The following is a 24,734-nucleotide window of genomic DNA, read 5'->3' on the forward strand; positions in this document are numbered from 1 at the left end:
CTAATTGCGTAAGAAGGAAGGCATCTTACCGCTCTTCCTGTTGTTCTGGGTCTGCTGGGTTCTTTCATATTCTACCTGGGTGCAGTAATGAGGTTCACACGGCAACACAGAGAATTTATCCAGAAAATCTCTCAAGCTTTCATCTTTGCGTCTGCCTCTGTGTGTGCATGTGAGAGTGTGTGCAAGCATGTGTGTGTGTGTGTCTGTGGGATGCAAGAAAACTGCAATAATGCAAAGCTAACCTTTATGTATGAAGCAGACAAACACGGAGGCAAGTGAGCAAGGAACATGAGCACGTGTAGACGTCTGAAAAGGAACGCACACATCAGCAGATACATGCACGGACACAGACTGAGCACGAGCAGAAACATAACGAGGCAGGCTTGGAGAGTTTGGAGAAAAAAGCCGACACAGTAAGAATGTGAAAATAACAGCCTGCACAGGAAAATGAATTAACAAAAGGAGGGGGGGGGGGGGGGGCATACAAGAAGGGGAGGTGTGTGACAGAACGACAGAGAAAGAAAGAGAGTGATAGAAGTTGGGCGTGGAGTTAAGGACCTCGTACTCGTGAAAGCTAAAAGAGGTGGCCTACGCAAACAGGAGACAAACAGAGAGAAGAAGAAGAGTGATGAGGATGAAAGGAGCCAAGACACGGCAACGAGTGGGAGGGGAGTGGAAGAGGATCACATGTTCACACTGTGTCTGCACCACATCCAGAAACAAGAGGAGGGAGGGAAAAGGAGAGGAGAAGAAGGGGTGGAGGAAATGGGGGAGGAAATCAAGGAGAAGGGTGAGATAACACTAAGACAAAGAGCATATGGAACGAGAGGGGAATGAGAAATGTGATAAAGGGAAGTGGGAGATGGAAGGGAGGTGAGAAAGACTGCATACCAGCGATGGGTGGTGTTGGTGCAGCATCGGAGGGACGGAGAAGCAAATGACGAGCTGCTGCGAGCAAGACGCACTCAGAGCACATTATGGATATTATTAGAAAGGGAAGAGAGGTAGCCTGGTGGGGGTCTGCAGTGAGAGATGCAGGGGGAAGTGTTTGAGAGCAGCGAGCTTGAGGATGAAAAGAAACTAAAAAAAAAAATGTCAGCATTCAAAAAAAAAAAAAAGACAGAAAGCATGAGGTAAAGGAAAACTTAAAGGAACACAGGAATGGTGGTGAAGTGAGCAACGAAGGGGGAAGTTGTATGGGAGGAGGGTGGGGGTGAAAACAAAATCTTTTGTAAACAAACCTGACGGGCGAAGCAGACAGACGGGCTAAAAAAAAAAAGAAAGATCTGTGTATTATTGCGGGGTGACTCAAAGCATGTCCCAATATGTCACTTCAGATTTGCTACATTTCCTCACTCACCCCACCCCGCAATGCCACACCACACCACCACCCCCTCACGCCTCAATCCTTCACTCCTTCCTTCCACCTCATCCTTCGCTCCACTGACTTTAGCCTTACCCTGCAAGCCACTCCACGGCAGGCGGCCACTGCCACACTGTGTGTGTGTGTGTGTGTGTGTGTGTATAAATGCATGGAACTAAAAGTACACCTCTCCATCCAACGTCCCTCTTTTCCTCTCCATTGCCCCATCTCTCTCTTCTCTCGCCTCTTTCCAGAACTGACTGTTACTTTGTGACTCCTGACTAATTTCCCTGCCACCTTCTGACAGACTCCGAATGTGTTTTTTGTGTTTTTTTGTGCTGAGGGAGAATGTTCAAGAAAGAATGCAAAAAATATAGGGATTGAAAACACTTTAACTTTTTCCCCCTTGGAGACAGCTAGGGGGTAACGCTTGGTACTCTTTTCTGAATTGAGTGATTTTTGTCATAGTTCTTATTTCTGTTTTCAGAACAGAATGACTGGGTGTTCTGAAAAATCCAGAACCTGTTCTAATCCTCATCAAACCAAGTCTTTATTGATACGTATCAAATGTTGGTAGGGTGCCAAATGTTGCCTTCGTCTATGGTCTATAACAGGGGTGGGAAACTCCAGGCCCCGAGGGCCGGTGTCCTGCAGGTTTTAGATCTCACCTCACTGTTGGTCCCCACAAGTATAGTGAAATGCCAATTTTCTGTCCTCACAAAGACGTCTAAACATGTACACACACACACTTTCTTCCCTGCACAGAATGAGAGCTGCACCCGGCCTGTGCAATGGGGCTTTATATTTTACCAATTATAAGTGAGCTTTGTTCAAATAAACTTTTCCAAATGTTTGCTAATCCCATTTTGTCTTTTGGGTACTTTGGACAAAATCAAGAGCTGTAGCCCTGATGTGGAGCTCCACTGGTATTCTTGGTTTTTGTCTCAGATTAGATTTGATGGTTAGAAGGAGAGGTTTGCTGTAAAACTGTGGAACTACAGTGTCACCAAGTGGTCACAGCAGCACCCCTGCCCCCCCTTCGGCTGTAATGAAAAACTGTTGCATCCACTTATTGAGAAACTTACCCCAATTTGGATTCTAATTGGAATCTAGTGTACTTTTAGTGTACGCTACTTTGTGTGCTTCTTCAGCCATATACTTCTTTACTAGTATCTGTTTACTCAGTCCCTTCCAGAAGGCTTTACCTCCAGTTGCTGTCAAACAGTAAACAAATTTTGCCTACCCCCCTCTGCACTGTTCCTTTCAGCCCAATAGGAGGAGCTGGGCAAACAGCCGCCGGTGCAGCCAGGAGCTCCGTGCGGTACAGACAACAAAGCCAGGTCTGTGGGGGAAAATCAAGCGTCAGAATGACTGGCAATGCTGGCAGCCGATAGCTGCGAATGGAAGGGAAACATACGGCTGCAAGCAGACACAGATAACAGTGCCACGGAAGAAATGTGGGGGCTGTGGTTGTCGATCCAGTGAATTACTCTAACAGCTGACATCAAGTATTATTTCCTATTTATTGGTCAAATCAATCCTGCAGGCCGGCTAGCTTGCCAGAAACAGCGAGCAATATGTTTCCATGTATTTCCCCAGACATTCAGTCTCTTTGCAGAATTTGAATGCTCAATCTTAAAGAGCCTACACACAAGCTATTATGATCGGTCTGCAAATAATCTGTGCGCAGAAGGCCTCAATAAATAAGCAATACTTACAGAGTAGTTGCAGAGCTACAGAATATGAGACGCTTCTTCAGCCTGAAAAAACACAAAAGCACAATGCATGCGTTACACAAGTGATGCAAGAGGTTTGTGTTAAAGTAAGAAAACATACACTTCTTTACTAGGACGATAAACAATTTATGGTATATACTTAAAGATCCCCTCCAGACAAGACCATTTAAACCACTTTACTTTGAATTCAAATTTATCTCATTTTCCACTGATGTACATTAAAAAAACTAATCAATAAGCTACAGTTGTTTTAAGTATAATGTTTCCAACTCAAGTAGATTCTTCATTTTCCATGTAAGCGATGTGGCAGTTTCTATATCACTCTGCTGGAGCATAGTTGGCTTCCAGTTTAATTGTAGTGTCATATAATCATGCTGTGAGAACAGCCATAGGTATGAAAACATATCTGTGGCTGTTCCACATGCATTACCATGCACTTCTTTGAAATGGAGGACGATTTGAAATTCTGCTCACATGCCTAACATCCAAACGGAGAAACACGATGCAAAGGCTCTGCTGGCCTCTAGTGTCTGACTCAACAGCTTGCACTGTGCAGTCAGCGTTAACCACGTACTGTTTTACTGCAACTCTGATATACAGTGGTTTAAAAAAAAATATGAAAGAGTATGAATTTTGGCTTACTTTTGAAGCAATTCGTGTCTGATGTATCGATCCGGAGCTCAACCGCTGACTTCATAAACATCGAACAGAGTCATTCTTAGATGAAAAACCTGATGAAAACAAACAAGTGGATCTTGGAGACATTCCCCTGGGATGGGAAACCTGTAATGAAATTTCCTATCTCCCGACTCTGTGCATTACTGATCTGACAAAAGCTTTTGTCGAAAGTACTTTGATGTCTAAACCTATGGAAAACAAGTCGGATGACAAATGTATGACTACACCTCAGCTGTGCAGTTTCAGAAAATCAAAACAAAACAGAAGCTTCACGTACAGCAGAATGGTGCTGTGATCTTACAGTGATGTGAGATTACAGAGAGGGAAAAACACAGTTCACAATCGCTTTAACATGATGGGAACAAAGCCCATTCAAAGGAAGCGTAAGTGCGCTTTTGCCAACGTGATCAATATGTTCCAGCTTGTTGTGCTCAGCCTGTGAATGATGCAGAAATGGAAATAACCTTTGTGAATATTTTATGCGAACGTAAGTGTGTCTTTTGCACACTACCGGGCCTCTCCTACATCAATAACGCAGCTTTTCATCTATTATACAGCGAGTCGATTTAAACAGAGGAATGTGAGCAAGCAGCTAGTCATTATTAATCCTGATTAATTTACTGAGCCTGGCTTTTCTGAACTGATATGAAAATGACAGAAACTACAAATGCAGCCATCAACTCTGTTTCAAAATACTGAGATAAAAGAAAGATTAACGCCGTGGACCCTTTTTTTGTGCATGTCAATATAATACAGTAAACAACTGATATTCAGGTTTCCTTGAAGACGTCTCCACAGATTTAGAAGTGGGAGATCAAAACAAAATTACTGTTTTGGTCTCAACTCTGGAGTCGAACTCCAGAAGAACTGGGCCACCTCCCAGTATGCAGTGTTGAGGAGTAGTGTGACCTACATGTAATACTACATTTTGCAGTATTTTTCTGGTAGTTCTACTTTCTTATGTTAAAAGCAGTTCAAGCAGAAATACTCTTGTATTTTTCGTGTTATTTATTTACTATGGAAGGAAGTATGGTGGCACAGTGGTTAGCACTGTTGCCTCACAGCAAGACGGTCCTGAGTTCAATTCCACCATCAAGCTGGGGTCTTTCTTTTTGAGTTTTTTCATGTTCTCCCTGTGTTTGCGTTGGTTCTCCCCAGGTACTCCAGCTTCCTCCCACAGTCCAAAGACATGCACTTAGTAGGGATAGGTTAATTGATAACTCTAAATTGCCCATAGGCGTGAATGCGGGAGTGAATGTCAGTGTGAATGGTTGTCTCTGTCTACGCGTTAGCCCTGCGACAGACTGGCGACCTGTCCAGGGTGTACCCTGCCTCTCGCCCTAAGACAGCTGGGATAGGCTCCAGCCCCCCCGCGACCCTGAAAAAGGATAAGCGGAAGCGAATGGATGGATAGAAGGAAAAAAGTGATAATAATGGTAGTAATGTAAAGGTAATGGCTCGCCTGGTAGCTCGCATTGCTGTTTCACAGAAAGTGGGCTCTGGGTCTGAATCCACCAGCCAGGTGTAGTTTGCATGTTCTGTCCCTGTGCGGACCTCAGTTTAGTTCAAAGGTTGTATTAACATGAGTTTCTGAAAACACTACTGGCAAAGAATCAAAATACAGTTTATAAAATAACAACTATATATATATATATATATATATATATATATATATATATATATATATATATGTATATATGTATATATATATATATATATATATATATATATATATATATATATATATATCATGCCAATGTTGTCAATAAACAACATTTATTCATTTGCGTTACCTGGTCTCCTTGTCCTAGAGGAGTATTTTAAATTTTCAGAGACCCTTCAGTTCGGTGAAATTTAGTACTTTTGGTTAAGCTAAGAGTGGACTTGGCCAGAATGTTTGTCTACTTTCTGTCCCTGACATTTAGGTGATATTCTGCCAATACATAATCTGTTTATGGTCTGCTTTGGTGATTGCGTTCTTCTTTCCAGTGTTCTAAAAAGGTCCCTTTGCAATGGGGCATTATATGATTCAATCTGATCAGTGTTTGCGGTGCTGTTGTGAGACTGGACAGGGAGTTAGAGAGAGGGCAGTTAGTGTCAGCAATAATTTATGTAGGGGAGAGCTGGGAGGTTGTGTCTTGGAGGCTGGATTTAAGATGATTAAAATTTAAAATTGAGTTTCAGTGGGTCCCGTACCTACGGGCAGCAGGGTGTTGTGGTGGTTAGCACCGTCGCCTCACAGCAACAATGTCCTGGGTACAAATCCACCTGGCTGGGGCCTTTCTGTGTGGAGCATATTCTCTGCGTGGGTTCTCTGGCTTCCTCGCACAGTCCAAAGACATGAAGATAGTGTGGTTAGGTTAATTGGTGAGTCTTTGGTTGGTTATCTGTCTCTCTGTAATAACTCTATGACAGCCCCTCAATTAATTAGCTAAGCAGAAGAAAATGGATGGATATGGATCTACTGCTGCTCAGCAGGTATTTGTTGATGTTTGCCTGTGTACATGTAAAAATGTATCTGCAGAATTGTGCATGCAGACATGACTGAGTGGACCCCATACTTCACCAACATACAATGCAAAGGGCAGAATGAAACTATCAAATATTTTACTACTTAGAAGCCTTTCAGCTGTTGAGCTAAGATCAATTTTTCTCTTAATTACACAATCTAAAGACATTCATGGTTTTTGGACTTGCTATCACACATATCGGGAAACGTCTCTCTTGACTAGTCCTAAAACAAACTGATGATGTGTGCAGAGTGTACTATGCCTCTTACCCTGAGCCCGGTTCTGCTGGAGGTTTCTTCCTGTTAAAAGGGAGTTTTTTTTCCGTCTCTCCGTGCTTGCACAACTGAATTACCCTATCAAAGCTAAGACAGGCTGCAGATAGTTTCACTGACACTGATGTTTTGATCATTTAAAATGAGAAAGGAGATTAAATCACAAGTCGTTTTCATTATAAACTGTTAGAACTTAGACTCTTTACACTTACACTGGGGAGATTATTCCATTTTCGGAATTGAATCAAATAAGACCTGAATATCTTAAACAAACAAAAAAGAAAGAAACACTTCAGTACAAGAACTGGTCTATTCAAATGACAGAGATGTGATTGGGATAATAATCTCACAAGATAAACTTTGGTATATCAAGCAGACTGACTTTATTTGTAACTTCCAACTTCCATTGTAATTAATCATCATTAATCATCACCGGGATCGCATCAGTTAACAGTGTTATTGCCGCCGTCTCTATTACCTTCACAGTCACCATCCGCTCAAATAATGAAATTACATTATCTTAAACAGGCCGGTGACAAACGCTTTAATCTGCTGTGATATTGACAATCTCATTATCAGTTACATAGTAAGTAGCTTAAATACTGAGGACATTTTGCTCGACGGTGCTTGAACAGAAAGCCCGGTCTCGGCTTCACACGTCACTGTGTAAGACAATAATGCGCTGTATGTGACATTATTGTTTCAAACCCATAGAGGCTGCATGTACATTACAACTACACTGTGGTGACAATCCGTTTGTTTGACATTCGATCACACGCAATCCAGCAGCATGAAATATTCAGCAGGAAAGGAAATGTGAACTGAAATGCGAAGTTAGCGCCGAGACAGCGAGAGAGCTTGCGTACAGGGCAGCGGCAAAGCGGACTAAATAACGTCAGGCGACACAGTCGACGTTTGCTGCGTCTTTAACCCGTATCAACACATTTTTAAACTCAGCCTGACTCTAATGTGACCTCAATCATACAATCAGCCTTTAACCAGACACTGTGTATCTGCAGGATAATTATATATTGCTTTAAACTTCAGAGGAGGACACGTAAATACAGCGAGACGACAGTGATGTGATTATATGCGTTTGAGCTTTTACACGCGACCATTTTTTGTGCTATTGATTATCGTCTTTCGTGTCGGAGCGGCAGACTGACTGCCTTAAGGTGGTGACACATCGTTGCATCAGCGACACACAGCTGCTCTTTATTGCAGTGCAAAAACAAAGGGCACGGATACTGTATCACCGCGGACACAGGGCTCGTTAGACGTATGCTTTTTCACGTTCCCAAAAGAGCGTGAACAGAACATTGCTGTTGTAATTGCTGTTATCAGGGAGACTTAATGCAACTCACGCTGTTGTGTTTGAGGTCAAAGGTCAAAATGCTTGTTAGTATGTATGAATGTTACAATTATTGTCTGTATACGCAGCAATTTCAGCTGCATTTCGACAGTCCAACATGTACAGAGTCAAAGAAATCCATTTGTGACACCTGGTCACACCTTTGTATTTGTTTAGCCAGCAAGGTATATATGAAAATGAAGGCTCATCATGCAGCTGGAATCCACGTGACTTCAAGTCAAACCATTTTACTTTTTTTTTTAATTGTTTTTTACGGTGTTTGACAAACTTGGTATGACTACTCGACTCACCCCATGACCACGAGAAAAACAGTAACAGTATTGACAACAATACATCGGTCATAATTGCTAGAGCATTTTATAAGATATTCAAGTGGTGACGTTGGTGAAACGGTGGAAAATGAGAGCAGGATTTTGTGTCTGAGCGAAGAAAGAAAAGCGTGTATGAGAAAGGAAACCGTCGTGCATTCGACTGCTCTAAGAGGAGTGTTGAACACAGTCCAACTTCCTCCGTGTCGCTTTGTGTCGTGCAGCGCAAAACGGCCAGACGATAAGTTGTTTGTGTAGGTGAAATGGAAGCTAGGTCACAAAATGTTAAAAATGTCTTTGTCTAATAGTGTAGCGCCCACTGCTTGTGGTTATACGTTCAGAAAGCCGCTTAGCAACACATACAAGTCCAGCCAGAAGCAGGGGCATGAGCAATACTGCTCGGCAACACATTCAGTCACAGTTAAAGGAAAAGAATAAAATCAGCAGAGGCTGAGATGATTAAAGCACAATCAGATCAGACACAAGCGACGTCAACCAGTGATGTCACAGCATGTGCTTTAAAAATAAATAAATCAATTTAAAAAAAAAAAAGGAAAATCTGCAGCTAAACAAATCACCTGGTTTCACATCACCAGCTGGTGTGTACAGATGCTTAAGTCTCAAACCCACAAAGCATGGGACAGCAGCTGTTTTCTACACTGGGTCGCTGTTGGTGGTTTATCCCCATTAACCTTCATATATATAAGGCTCTGCTGCCATCTGGTGGATGAAAGTCACGTGCCAGGTTCTATCAGGCAAACCACCAAGTATTAAAAACATTCTAGGTGGATTTACGCGTGAACAGCACCTCAGCTATGAAACAATTAACAAACATTTGTAAGAAACAAAAATGTGCATGTTGATGATGAAGTTTAGTCGCTTCATGTAAATGTTTGCTTCTGCCCCACAGTCCACGAGCACAGATCACACTGTTGCACATTGTGTGGATCTGGTGAAGCCACCTGTGTGAGCTGTTAATGTGCATGTATATAAGCGCAGGCATTCTCTGTAAGTTTTTTACTTTTTTTTTGCTTTGGCATGTTGATGGATTTATGAAGAAAAGCTTTTGTTGTCCCAGGAACGCAGCAATTAACTGAAATCCTGAGCAGAAAACGTTGGCAACACAAAGGCAGCGTAGCAGGAAAGTTCCATGCTTTCAGTGTGTGTGTACGTGCGCGCATGTTTGTGTTTGGAGACTGCATGTGTGCGGTGATTATGGGTTTCGGGATGAATGCCACTCTAGTCTAAAACAAGCTGTAGTAATGGCCGCTTTACTGCTGTGACTAAACATGCAAGCGCGAGTGTGAGTGTGTGTTTGTGTAAGACATCATGGGCACAAAGATCTCTTGGCACACCTGAAGTGGCTGACACACTTTTGACACACTCAGAGATACTAAAACATGATATAAATATCCAGTAACAACAAGTATTAGTGTAATACACTTATTTAAGATGAACAAATGAGCAAATAAGACTTGTAAGCAAGTATAACTGCATCCAAACCACAACTTGAGGCTCATCAACCCAAGCTGACTGGGCCAGGAGCATTGTCAGTTTTACAAAAATAACAAAAATAATAATAAAAACCAGCAAAGATAAGTGTAAGCTTACAAAAGCATCTGGATCACTTAAACAACCTGAAAAACGTCTACAAATGTAGATGATATAAAAGTAGCAAATCACTGACTGAACTGACAGATTCAGGTTTTCAGTTAGAGCTCGTTACTTTTCACCGCGAAGATCAAAAACACATACTGAACAGTAGCCACGTTATTACAGTGAAACAAAAGTCCGAGAATTAGTGAGAACAATGCGATTATACAAATAAATGAACACAGGAGTGTGTTCGGTGCTTTTTCCAGTGCTTCTTTTTGTTTAGGGACATGAATGGAGTCAGTTTTATCCACAGGTCAATAGACTGAGATAATGACTGATTATGTAAAAATAATTGTCATTTTAATCTCACATTTTCAGCATTTTTCCACTTCTTCGCTCCTCGACAGTTTTGCTTCCCCTCATTATTTGCGCCGATTCCCTCCCAAAAGCTACACAAGATCCAGTGTGTGTGAATGTGTGTCAGAGTGTGCGCGCATGTATGTGTCCCCTACGCCAAACCAGGTCAGCAGTCATGCTCCACTTTCTCTCTCCAGAAAGTTGCGATGAGAGAACTTTTCCCCGTTGTCTCTGCTCGATCCACATCCGTGTCTGCGTGCGGTAAACGTGTCCGTTTACTGCCATCGCTCGCAAAGTTGATCCAGCATTGTTTCTGCCTCGTGGCTCTTTACTCGGCTCTTTCCGTGTGCTTTTCATTCCCTTGTGAACAGGAAGCAGAGAGAGAGAGAACGAGGGAGACGCTTCCGACATCAGATAGTGGCTGGAGTGACCTCTGAAGGGCGCTATGCAGGAAAGGTCAACAAATGTTCATCGAACTACTTTAGCGTGTTTAGTGTGCTTTGGAAAGTATCAGCATCAAAGCACTGAAGGTCTCACTGTCTGTGCCGATTGCCTCTCCTGGGCTGAGACGTGACAACGCAGGAAGTAGGACACAGCTATCCATGCCCTTGTCTACATACGTCTAAAATATCTGAATCGGTGCAGATTGTTCATCGATCGCTACTTTTTGGCACTGCGTTTTGCAACGATAGCCATATTTGCTACACAGCTATTAGTAGCTAACATGCATCTCTATGCCAGCAAACGTTTACACATTTTATGCTGAGGCGATGTTTTTCAGAGAGCACTGTTTCTTATTTGCAGATGATTCTCAGAGAGTAGGAGGTAGCAGAGTTAGGGCCACAGTTCTTTCACAGGGCTGATAATGACAGATCGTTAGTGGGAGTTAACCTCATACTGTATTTCCTCATTCGCAATTTTGTTGTCTGTGCGATAAAAAAGGAAGCAATTAAATCTCTGATTGCTGCTTACTGTAAGTGTTACTTCCCATGCAGTCCAATCTTATGGACATAAATGAGATAAAGAGGTCATTTTCCATGCCTAACCACATGTAGTACTACATAGTATATTGATAAGGAGGAGGGTTTTGGGGTTATTGCGTTTTCTTAGTAGCATGCAGGCCTATCTTTGGGAACAAATGTGTTAATCTATAGCACAACTACACTGGCATCACTGGGGAAATTTAAAGCTCATGTGAGAATCAAACCTTTCAGCTGTTACTTTTTCGGTGAAGTCACTTATATCACGGTGCCCACATAATTTGCTTTTTCCCCTTTCAAATGCACAGGCGTAAAGGTCACAATAACGTTACACAAGTGGGGGGAAAATCCAGTTTATAAAATATGGTCACTGAGAGGAAACCTCAGCCTCGGGGAGATGTGATATGTGAAAATGCGATCTCGTCGCCTACAGGAGCGAGGAGGGTGTCATATATCAACCGCTTGAAAAAAAAATAAAAGGAGGAGCAGAAGGATGGAGTGGGGTGAGAGGATGGGGGAGTTCACTGTGTTAATGCAACATTTGCTTCTTCCAAATATATGATGCTCCTCACTAGTTTTTTAGCAATAGAAAGAAGAAAGACAGGACATGTGATAAAATGGACAGAGGGGAGAAGACGGGCAGGGCAGCGCTGAGAAGTAGAGGAAGCGACTGCTCTACTTTTATGGAGTTTTTTTCCTATCGGCTCTATAACAGTAATGGATAGAGTGGTGGGGAAGCTAATGGTGAAATAAGACGTAATACAGCATGACGAGACGGGGAGGAAATCAATGCTTCTCCTCTTTTATTGTTACTGCCTTCTGTTAGAGGTGCCGTGTGAGGTCATAACGGTGAATCTGACTGAATCTTCTCACCTGTTCGAATGATATTTGGATTTCCTGATTAGATTCAAGGTCAGGATTGTTGTTCAGAGGTTGTTGTGTCTGTGATCAGTCCTACATCTCCCCCCTCCTCCTCCTTTTGTGATTATCTTTTGGATAATTTTATTTTCTAGCTTTTAAGAATCTGTCAAATGGAAAAATGAGATTTAGGGTAATCTGGTCTGTGTCCATTTTGGATTCTTCTTAGCCTGCGTGTCCTGCATGCTGATGTCTTTTGCTCTACTTTACTACGCTGTATTTTACATGATCTATTTATTCCCACATCTGAATTATTTATAACCTCTTATCAATTTTGATTCTTTAAATTGGCCCGATTCTCAGTTCCTCTCTCTATATATTATTCTTTAAATTCCCTTTTTGTAGTCTTTCATTTGTGTTAAAGAAAGATTAGACAACAACAAACTCCACTACCTCTCAGCTGGTTTGGTGTCTCTCCACTGCCTCTCCAAGCTGCTATCTTTAGACTTGTTACCCCTCCCACTCCTGCTCCGATATAGCTGAAGATAGACATTTCTAACTTTGCAGTCTTCCAAATTATCCAATCCGTCACCTAAAATTGCAAAGATTTTCTTGCCCTTGCTCCTTGTCTTAGACTCTATCTCACCTCGCTGCTGCACTCTCTATCAGCTCTCTTCTTCTGATCTAGTGGGTTTACTGACTTTTTACAGTATGCACTGTATTTGTCATATCTCCTTCGTTTGCTTTCCCAGTTCCTCTGACAGTATCTTCTCTTTTCCCTACATCTCTCCTGTTTTGTCTTTCTTACCTCTCTCACTGTGTTCTGTCTGAATCCTTTCTTCTCTCTATGCATCCTTCCTCTCTTCTTTCATCTCCCTCAGCCTGTGCCTGTACATTCTCGCTCTCAGTGTTTTTATTTTTCTCTTCATCACATGTCGTCTCCGGCATGGCAGCTCTCCTCGCCGTGTATAATGAGGACGGGGAAGAAGAACGCATCCTGATAGGATGGAGGCCGATCCCTCTCACCCTCTCTCGCCTCTCCTCCCCCTGCGTTGTCTTGCTCTGCCTCCTCATCCCTCTCTCTCCTTCCTCTTCCTCTATCTTCCCTCCTCCTCTGCTCCTGCTCTTCTTCCTCGTCATCGTCACCTTCCCCTTCAAGCACTCCTCTGGTCTCCTCGTTGTTCTGTCTTGAACCTAACCCAAGGAATCCTCCACCACCTCCACCCCCTCCACCACTTACCCCTCCTCCTCCTCCATCTTCCCTACTTCCTCCCAGCCCACCCCCCATGCTTCTTGAATGAAACAGGCTGTTCTGGCGACCACCTCCAAGTCTCCCGAGAGAGAACCCGCTCCGACTGAGCACCAGTCTCCCTCCCATACCCCCACCTCCTTGCCCTGCTGCTCTGATCCCTGCCACTGTAGCGTTCAGGAGGGCTGTGGTTCCCATTGAAGCCCTTAGCCTGGATGGAAGACTGGCACTCGATGTGGTCCGCCGGCATCGGGGGCAGCTCTGAAGGAGGTAAGCCGAGTTGAACACCACAGGCAAAGCCAGAGGAGGGGGGTTGGTCCCCTGGCTGGGAGTGATGCCTTGAGGCCCAGAGATAGGTGTGGAGGCTGTAGGGTTTGTCCCCCCACTCGTTTCTAAGTCCATAAGGAGGGCTTCAGAGTAGCTCGGGACCATCTGTTGGTTACAGCGAATGTGCCACTCCAATTCTGTCATGTCCACCGTGTTGACACGAGAGATGGCTCTGTAGCTTGTCCCATTCACACCAATGCCAATCGAAATTCCTCCTGGGTGGATTCCATTCTCAGTCCCTCCTTCAACGCCGTCCCCTCTTCCACCTCCGCCTGGCCCTCCTCCACCGACTCCCCCAACGGTATCCTCGTCCTCCCCGAACAGCTTCTCCACGTGGTAGTGGACATACGCTGTGCGGTATTCCGACACAACTCGCAGCGGCCACGACAGGAGGAAAGCTGAAGCCAGCCAGAACACCTTGTGCCTGGAGAACCACGGCTGGTGAGCCGGATCGGAGAATGCTAGGATGTGTTCGCGGAAATCCACGTTTTTAAGGTGCATTCCCTCCCTGGCCTCCATGTAGTCATCAAGCCCCTCGTTCTCCCCAAAGAAGCGTGCTCGCTTGCAATTACAGAGAAAAAAATCAAAAAGTAAAACACTGTATAAGATTTAATGCTAAATTATTACCAATATTTAAGAAATTTACTGATTCAAATGCTTCGTATTTTTGATTTAAAATGAAAATGGACATTTGTTTAAGCTTAAAAAAAATAAAGAACAAAATGAATCGCATTCATTGATCCCTCACATCTTACCTGGGTGAGGTAGGCAGCTTCAGCACGTGCACTTGAAAAGCTAAAGAACACAAAAATGAGTCACTATCTATTTCACCTTAAAAAGAAGGTAAACCTTTTAACAATCAAAGTCATACAGGTTTAAATTTGATGTCTCGCTGATACCTGAAACACTTTGTGAAACGCAGGCGAACAGCAGGGTGTTGCTGCAGGTCCAACAGCTCCTTTGACACGTCTTTGACACCATAGCGGGCGTAGTCAAACTCAGAACTTGAGGCATGAGTGTTCACCCGCTCATGGTAGACCTGAAGAAGAAAAAAGCAGGGCACGGACAAAGAGGTCGAATAATGATGAAGAAAAAAGGAGAGGAGGAAGGAAAGCAGGATGTGTGATACTAGAGGGACATTTTTATTTTCAAAATATGTTCCAGCACGAATAAAACTCAGCTGTATGGAATTTTTTGCCTTCTGTGAACAGCTGTTTGTCACAGCTCAACAACATTCACTATATCAAAAGCAGTCAGGATAACAGGAAGGGTGAAACGTGAGTGTGTAGAACCAGAAAAGTGTCCTCACCTGTGTGGTCGTATATGCATCTCCATTGCGGTATCTTGTCACCTGTCTGGTCCTCCTCACGTAGTGATAGCTGATGGCCTTCCACCAAATACAGGGTGTGGCCTGCTGAAGTCTCTGCACACGCTCGTATACTTCCTGTGTAAAACAATGAGGTAAAACAAGGCTGCTTTAAAACATGTCACAATGTTTTACACTTTCTACAACCAACTTGCTGCCTGATGTGTTAAAAACGAGATAAAGACATAACATTGCCTAAAACGTGCAATCACAGCAGAAGCAGAAAGAGTTGTTTTACTATCTGCATACAGTTTAAAGCTGTGCAGGCTGGTGATGGTTTGGTTATTGTGGGATTATTTTTGTCCTTCTATTGTTTCCTTCTTAGTAGAGACAGACAAACAGCTCTACGTTTGGAGACAGACAAAGGACAGGCCAGAAGTAACCAAAAAACAGCAAAACCCTCGGTCAGCTAATTTCCACATGTAGGGAAGGAAGCTGTATAATGACGCTCCTCATGAAATATTACAAATTTAATTCAGGCTTCCTTGAAGTGAGGATTTTCTTTTTTTAATCATTATTTTTACTGGTTTAACCATTTTAAGGATTCCAGACACAAAAAACAATCACTAAGTGAACAGATTTGTTTTTTTAATAACAGGTCTTTCTAGATTTCTCTTTCAGCGTCTTTCTGTTTCGTGCTGGAATCACCTCACTCGAGCCCATTACACCCACCTTCAAAATACAGGCTATAACTTTGACACATACCTGGAATTCAGCATGAGCCAACATGGCCGTCTTGGAGAAGCAGTGCCAACACTCCACCAGGTAAACCACATACAGCATGGCCAGGAAGGCCAGTGGGATGTACACGTAACCACTAGAACACGGACTTTCCAAATGCTGGATGTAATAGGCCGCCGAGGTGCCGTCAGCAGATACGGAGGAGGAGCCCAGAACGGGTACGCGACAGAGAGCGCACCAGGCCAGCGTGGCAAAACAGCCGTACATGAGGAGGGTCAGGAGGAGGCACTTCCAGTGGGACTCCCGACAAAGGGAAGAGGCCAGAGACTGTTGGACTGGCCGTTGCTGTGGAGGCACAGAGAGGAAAAAAACAGCTGAGCCACAAGACTACACACATTGGCAGCCACGAGAGTGATAAACAACGCAACATGCCTCTAAATATGCCTCATTAATAAAGCCAGACAGGTGACAATCAATGCTGCTGAACACAAAATGTTTGTAAAGGACGCAACACAGGTTTTCTGTACCTGCTGAGGTTTTAATAACCACATTCTTCCTGTTTGGTAAACAGTGTCACATTACAGAGAAAGTGTGTAAGCTGAGGTCTTCACCAAAGGAATGCATTACGCTGCCCCACTCCCATCACAGGATAAGTGCTGCATATTAGGAACACACACACACTGCTTATACCACTCTCTAAGTGCACACAGCCTGACTTGCACTGTGGAGACATCATATTACAGCGCACTCAAACACACACATATACGTACGCACACACATTTGAGATATACAGACATAGATGGTCTAATGCGCCTCATTCTTTTCAGTCTTGCTATCTCTATCCATACTCACGCCAGCATGCACGTTTCTCAGCACTGTAATGCAGCCAGCAGAGAGTATGTGAATAATTTAGATGAGAACGATGCTTCTAGACGGTTCTCTAGCCAACTGACTCCGCTCCAACATCAGGAGCATATCAGCATTGCTGCAGTTTGTGTGTGTGTGAATGAAGGACAGAAAGACAGACTGCTTGTGCCAAAAGGAAAAAAAAACAAACATACCTCATTTTTATGCATACCTCATAAAAACGTGATGAGAAAGGAACACATTTAACACACACCTGAACTGTTTCATGTGACAAAGGGTGCTTATTTGTGTCTGCGTTGATGTCTCCCCTGTGGTGAAGGCGACAAGGCGAAAGAGCAACAAAGCAGATGACGAAAAGAAGGAAAAAAAAGATGGGATGACACCATTGTCCTTTCCTCCTCTCAGTCAAGTCTGCTCGTCCTGTCAGCACATCACGCCCTCCATTTATCTCACACACTGGCCCCTCTCCTCCCTCCTTCTACAGTATATCACTCACACACACACTCTCATATCCTTCACTTTCTCCCTGCGCACCACAACAGAGCCTCAATTTGCTATTTGCTATATTTGCTAGCAGATCTTGGTGGATGCACAGCACACAAACACGCACAAATGTGCACCCATGATTTCAGAGGACATTTGCGCGTCTTGCCTGAAACATATACCAATGTTACTGCAAATCTTACCTTATCCTCAGCTGATAATATGTCTGTACCTTAACCTTTAATGATTTACTTTTTGTGTCTATACGTGACTGTGCAAACAGACTCAGGCTCACATTAACTGTACACACACACACAGACATTTTTCACTACTGTACGTCAAGGGCGAGCAGTGAAAGGCAGAGAGAAGGGCATCTACACTCCACCAGTCTGTTATCACTCTGCAAAAGCTGCCAAAAAGCATCCAAGTGCAGGCCTTAAGATTCTAAAAATAGGTTTGCTGCCTTTAAGAAAATGAAAATGATCCGTGGTACCAACTTCATATCATATTTAATGCTTCTCGTATTCACATCTTCTTTCATTTGTTTATTCTTATGCAATCTCTTTTTCCTCCTCCTCCCCCAAATCTACTCCCCGAGCTCCTAAGCATTTTGTACCCACCAATCAGAACTTTTACCTCGCCTCACTCTGTCCTCGCCTGCCAACCCCACCCTCCATGTCTCCTCTGTTACATCCTCTTTCAAAGTCTGTCTCTAAGTGGATTGATTGGGCTAAGAGTGTAGCGTAGGGGGAGGGGATGAGGAGTGTGAGGGGAGACAGAGAAACGGTCATGAACTTTTCATGAATGCAAGTATGAAAGGAAGCTAAATAAGAAGAGGAGGATGAGGAGAGAGGGAGAGAAGCTAAAGAGCCAGCAGCAGTGACAGAGTGCACCTCTCTCCAGAGAACTCCACTGCCAAAATCCATCCTTTTCCACCGTCTCCCTCCCTCTTGTGCCCTTATTTTGTCCTTCTGGCACCAAACCTCTTTTGTCGTTTACCTATTACCCAAAAGAAGAAGAAAATACTCCAGCAGTACCAAAAAAAATGTGTCAAGCATTTTCAACAAGAATCTGCAGCCGTGATGCCAGTGTGGGTACAATCAGCCCAAGACAGGAGTCAGATTATTCCTGTAAGCACTTATCCCAGTCAGCTTTTGTCAGTATGAGCCATTCTCTGTCCCACAGGTGAAGAAACCTGAGTGCCAGAGCTTTAGCACGACTTAGTGAGCATAGTCAAATAAACCAGTGCCGTAAGTCACCACACAAATTCCAGTGAAAGATGAAACATCAGAGCACTCTGTCAACCATCAACTCTGCATGACGCCAGCTATTTACAGTAATGGGAATTATACACCATATATGGGACTGAGAGGCCATTTTAATTATTACACAGCCACTAATGGAGGGTCAAATTCCAAATCCAGCAACAATGCACACAAGTAGTTGTCTTCAGAAAACTGAAAGTCTTTAGTGGAGTAGAAGTAACTTCAAAGGAGGAAAAGCTCCTACTAACACCTCCTTAGTAATTATTATTCTACCAGGATATTTGAGCCTACAAAAAAAAAAAAAAAAAAAAACCAGAGTGTGCAACTATGTGGACCAGAAAATATTTTTAGGTGAGGCAAAGGATTGCTGAAAGAACTGATTTAGAAAAAACAAACAAAGATTTTGTACTACAAAAATAGCAAAAAAGAAAACTTTACTGAAAACCAAAAAAGCTTTAATACTAAAAACAGTAATACTAGCAGGGGATTTGGAAGGCTATTGTCAATATTCAGCCCAATTCATGAATAATTATCAGCAGCAGAAACCAGGCGTGTTGCATTTGTGGGTCCTTAATTATTGTTGACTTATTATTCTCATCGTAACCATGTGACAGCTTAAAACGACAGCTTGACAACTTAGGTGAGATTTACAGCATGAACGGGAGCCACAGCTCAGTGTCCTCTGAAAGCATGCAGATTCAGTCATAGACTGTAGGTAAAAGATGGTCTGAGATTGCAGGTCTAAAAGCTGAAGCAAAATTGAGTATTTTGGTCTAAATAACCCAAAATGTGATGTCCACACATGTGGACGCCACGTCCTAGGAGGTTAAAGAGGTCAAGTCAGAAAGCTGTTATACACCTTTTCGCAGTCACAGCTACGGAAAGGTACATCCAACATTTATACTGTATTTGTTTGCAAAAAGACCTCAAGTTGTCCAGAAGTCTGTGGAGAACGAACTAGGGCTGCCACGATTGCGTCGACTATTAAAAACGTCGACGACTGATTTAATAGTCGACGCGTCGTTTGAAGCTTTGTAAGATCACAAAAGACGCAGGAATAAGTACCGGTAGTAGGATTTAAGAGTGTAATAACGGACTGAAACAGAAGATGGCAGCACTGCATGTACAAGGATGCCAGCTGCCGTTAAACCCCGAAGAAGAAGAAACGGTGTCCCATATTTCATAGTGCAGCCTAGCGTAGTTTTCAATGATGGCGGCCGCTAGTTAGTTTTAATATTACTCTTATTATTCTTTCTGGGTCACAAAATAAAGTTTAACATATTTTCAGGTGAGAATGTAGCTGTGTAAACCTCAAATATCTGCTCGGTTTATCAAGATACCACATATTTTTAAAAGCGCTCCGACGTTTTCGGAGATGTCTGTTTCACCGAAACAATCTGCAAATGTCATTAAAATTTAATAAACTATCATCTTGTCGTTATTTTTAGTTAGCACATACCTTAAACACTTCAAGCTGTAAGCTAATGATAGTTATATAAGAGCAGATGCTGCTGGTGCAATAAGCTGTACGTTTACGTCCAATGGATGCATGATCTGATTAGTCGACTAATCGCAAAAATAATCGGTGACTAGTCAAAATAATCGTTTGTGGCAGCCCTAGAACGAACAATGATCTATGACATCAGTAAACGCTTTCTTTGCTACTGAATGAACACAATCAGATGTTGTATTCACTGCAGAGTAAGGTTAACTATGTTGAATAGACTCCACTAACTTTTAGCAACGCTGATCTTTCATATATCATCTTCAGAGGAATGTTTTTTGTTTGTTTACTTAACACTGATCTGTGAATCGTTCAGGCATAAAAAGGCACCTAACTCAAAAGATGAACCAGTGTTGTGTCTACACTAAAACAAACAACAGTATTGAACAGTATCTGAAATTAACGTTAAGAAACAAGAGAAAAAGTCTAGCAAAGACCTGACACAGGACCTGAGAGAGGCTGAACCTTCAGTTGATCCATCTGCTGTACACTGAAGCCTCATCAGAAACAGTCTCAGTGGACGGGTGGCTGTCAGGAAGTCATTTTTAATGAAGGGAAATGGAGCAGAGGCTGAGGTATACCAAATTACACAAGAAATGGACTGGATATCTGTGACAACAGGACGTATGGAGTGATGAATCCAAATGTGAAGATGCTGGTTCAAATAGTTTTCACGTATGTATGGATGGAGAAGGTCAGAGGAATTACACTGTGGGCGTCTACAGCCCTTTGTAAAACACAGTTTGGCTCTGTCATGGTTTGGAGCTGCTTTCAGCCACTGGTGTTGGAGATCTTGTCAAAATTGATGGAATTACAAAGGCAGAAAAGTGCCAACAGATTTTCATCTTACCCCACTAAAATATTTACTTTCACGCTTGTTCAAATTGTACAAATCTGTTTTCCCTTACATACTGCAAGAAATGAGGGGTGACTCAAGACTTTTGCCCACCACCGACCTCCTGAAGGACTGACCAACAATCAACACTTTTGTCTATAAAAACAACTCTGGCTGCAACAGATCAAAATGAAATCTCAGTTTCCTTGACACCATTATGCAAAGAAATCTATATAGCCCAGCCTGGAGGGTGTCATCTTTCCTATTTCATACTGAAAGTCTGAACTGCTCTCCTTAGAAGCTCTTTTGAAGAGGGCGAGTGGCTCTGACACGACATATTCTGTTGCATTAATGGCATCGTTTCAGGGTTAAATATGCATAAAACATACTACTTGACAAAGTTTTGCTGGGCTCAAAACGCAGACACTTTGACACAATCTACATTCGAGAAGCATCCCGAGCACCCACAATGACTGCAGATGGCTGTTTTTTTATATCTTGGACCAGCTTGATCTGTGAACAAGATTTTAAAGAAGTAATTTTGAACATCCTGAGCAAACATCCGATACATCCTGCTTCTACTAACTAAAACACTCACAGGCCTTTCCCCGTTAACCGTGTTTGTGCGCTTCGCACGAAAGGATCGTACAACCCTCTCTCCGTATTAAGGTGTCTAATAGAAAACGTGTGCTGCTCTCCCGTCCTTCCGTGCTTCAGCTCATACTGATTCAGCTGGTTAGGTGTGACTGGAGCAGCTATAATTAGCAATCCTAGCGTGTGGGTGGCAAATGAAGTGAGGGAGCGAAGAAAGGAAAATGTGCTGCTGATGCTTACAGTGCTCTGCTAAAAATTATGTCATTTCAACACAACTGGAGGGAGTCATTTGGAGATGTCAGGTTTCTACTAACTGTTCGGTGGCAGCAAACAAATTATTACCACTTGATGTGGCAGCAGTGTGTCATCATACACTCATAACGCTATCATCATTATTGCTCCGTGTTGGAGTGTGCTCAGTGGAGACTACAGACCAAACAATGACATCTCCTATTCATAAATTAAATATCAGTGAAGGCAGAGGTTGGCCTATACGTGAGCCTGAATCCATGTTAGTTACAATACTGTAGATCCGAATGGTGGATGCTAAAAGTTTTCACAGAAACCTCTCAGTATAAGTCTAGTCTCCATCTGTATGTAGAAGGTCATTGCTTGCTAATATATAACTGTTATTGTAGCAAATGACAACAACAGTATCAACAAGATACTATCACAGGCATGAAGAAATAAAGAAAAATCATGTTTAATATCAAACATAATGACTGAATACAAACATTCAAACAAAGAATTGAGAGCATTGCTTGTGTGTTAATTTTAGAAAAAGCTATTCTTGTTTGTCTCTCAGCGAGTTGTAACGTTTCTCTTTGTCGAGTCAGGTTTTGTGGCTGTTGACACATTTCGTTTCTATTCTTGTTAAGTTTACATGCTTTTTTCAGCTCCTCTGGCTCTTTTCACATGACAGTTTTCCCTCGCCCTCCTGATGATGAGCGGCGTCTCATGTGGTGGAATGTAGTTTTCATGATTCGCGAGTGAAACTTAGAAGGAAATTAGAAACGCCTGCTTTGATGTGACGAACCTTCCCGCTAATGGAAATATGGCACGAGTGTTTGTATGTATGGAAGAGTATGAGCTACAATTTTAAATCTTAATCATTCAATTCTGCTTCATTTGTAGCAATGCCTGCATAAGAGTGCATATATGTATGCATTCCCATGTGGCGCAAAGTGAATGCAATTGAGGGAAATATGAGTGTGGAAACGCTTGAGTGGGAGAGTCGAGTACGATGGGGGATAGGAGGACGAGGCTGTAAACTCCACTGGGCAAAAAAACAGGAAGGAAACCAGGAGGGGAAGATGAAAAGAGTAATGGAGGCAGAGAAGAGATGCAGGTTGAAATCATTGCATTACACTGCACTGTCTGCACTGCAGGAACGGATACAGACAGAGGACTGTAAGTGAAAGGTATCTTTTAACAGGCGTTCCTAGTCCACACATTACATCCATTGGTTTATGAATTATCACTTCTCAGGTGCCAAACGCTTAATTTATCTCTTATTTTCAGTTTTATTAGTCCTTATTTGTAAGTACTGTGTATTTCAAAGTATTTGGACAATTAATACACTTACTCTGCTTGCCACCCAGCCAAGGTATTTAAAGCCCAATAAAACCAAAGTAGTCTTTTAATGGACTACTCACTTGAGAGATGAATGACGTGCCTCTCATTTTCTCTTCAGTTAATCTGTCACTGCAATTTTTATTTGAATGTTTCCAGATATGTAATTCAAATAAGCAAAAAAGGGCTTTTATTTAATGGACAACTAACATAATAGTAGCAGCCTTATAGCATCCATACATGTGACCAAGAGGCTTGCCATAAGACTGGGAGCCTTGTACTGCCTCACCTGACCACCAAGTGTGACACAAGCATATTGCCACTGGCAGGCTGCTTGCATTACAACACACCCCACCTTTGTCTTCAAATCGTTCAGTGGGAATGCGTTAGTAGCCTCTGTCACGCTAGTAAACTTGTCATAAACTCCACTGGTAAATTACATTAATAATATTATTATATTTTTTTCATGATAAAGTGCGTTTAAGTGGATGATGCTGATTGTTCTAAGTCTGGTAATATAGTAATCACACAGTGATTCAAGGCAAGATGTAAACATAAACATTTGAGCCCTGTGTGAGGACTTTCAGCAGCAGGAGGCAGGCTTCAGTAGTTAGGGATGTGTGTAATAAGGACAAGGATATCTGCTAATGAGCTTTGTATGTGTTCGTAAAATTAGCTGAAAATCAGAAGAAAACACACTGCTGAGTAGGTACACTGTAACATATTGTAACTCCCGGGGTGAAAATCCTGACATACTGCTAGGGTTTTCCGTGATTTCACATTACGTGTCCTTGTGTAATTCTGGCTGTAAGGTGGGTGTGTGGCTAAACTGTGATGTCACCCTCTTGCATCTCTGTGGTGACAGCTGACAGGTAGACGTGGTCTACTATACAGAAAAGACCATCCATCCCAAGAGTAACATCACGCAGCCCTGTCAGACATATCGCATCAATACTAAGCCCCCTACCACCCCTATCTGTTTACTAAAGCCACAGCCTGATCTCCATTCACACTAAACCAAGCTCCTCCGTGTCCTTGCGTGAGGCATCACGGAGGGAACAACGGCAAAGACATGTTTTGTCAATGAAAGAGCACACTGATAAGCGTATAAAAGCATGTACTATACATGGAGACGGCAGGCTGTTTGGGACACAGAAATTGTGTCATTGATAGTTCTTCTGTGAGCGAAAACACATCCACCTTTAGGTAAACTGGACCCTTGTTTGAAATGTAAACCCCAAGGAGACAGGAAAAAATGTCCTTACCTGCTCTCTTCCCGACCCTTCCTCCAAAATGGGCTCTTCTGCGGCGGCCGTCTCCTCCTCCGTCTGCATTTTCTTTCCTGCCACTCCTTCCCTTCCTCAGAACGGGGCACAGGCAGCTCCCTCCCCGGTAACCTCCGAAGGCAGGGACCTCCCCGGCGGAGCAGGGAGCTCGGTCACCCCATCCGCCGCAAGTCGGTATATAATTTCACGATGGCGGGGCCTGCGGCAAATAGGCATCATCTACTCCTGGTTTATAGGTAGCCCCTGCCTCCCGTCCGCATCCTCTCGCGCTGACCCCGCTTACTGCTTTGGTTCCACCTGCTCCATCCTCCGGCTCCGCGCTCACAGAAAGACGGCACGAAGCAGCCAAAGTCAAAGCCCCGTCACCCTCCGTAACAACCGTCTCCGCTGACGCCACCTCCAGTGATGCTCGAGCTACACAAGCGTGTGTATGTGCACGTGGGAGCGCGTGACCGACAGCGCAGGGGGGGCAACCGGAGTCAAGGATTTCTCCAGCTACACCCCACCGATTTTTAGATTTTTTGCGCAAAGGTGAAGAGGAGAAACGGGCAGCATCGAAGTACGGCAACCAAAACACGAATTTCCGTCTCCGTTTAACTTTATTCGGTCGTGTTTGCACCTTGCTCTGGGTCCCCATTGACGTCATATACCAACAACCCCGCCCCATCTATTCAA

General features: G+C 43.2%; 1 protein-coding gene across 1 annotated transcript; it reads right to left on the reverse strand.

The window, feature by feature from the left end:
* Positions 1-12,270: 12,270 nt before the first annotated feature.
* LOC113018609 (transmembrane protein 151A) lies at positions 12,271-24,448 on the reverse strand. Its single transcript, XM_026161775.2, has 6 exons — positions 24,039-24,448; positions 15,678-15,998; positions 14,916-15,050; positions 14,506-14,645; positions 14,362-14,401; positions 12,271-14,167 (listed from the first exon to the last, which is right to left on the reverse strand). The coding sequence occupies exons 1-6, from the start codon at positions 24,105-24,107 to the stop codon at positions 12,959-12,961; spliced, it is 1,914 nt and encodes a 637-aa protein (XP_026017560.1). The 5' UTR covers positions 24,108-24,448; the 3' UTR covers positions 12,271-12,958.
* Between the last annotated feature and the right edge of the window lie 286 nt (positions 24,449-24,734).

The sequence above is a fragment of the Astatotilapia calliptera genome, chromosome 3 (assembly GCF_964374335.1).
Source record: "Astatotilapia calliptera chromosome 3, fAstCal68.1, whole genome shotgun sequence".
NCBI lineage: Eukaryota > Metazoa > Chordata > Actinopteri > Cichliformes > Cichlidae > Astatotilapia > Astatotilapia calliptera.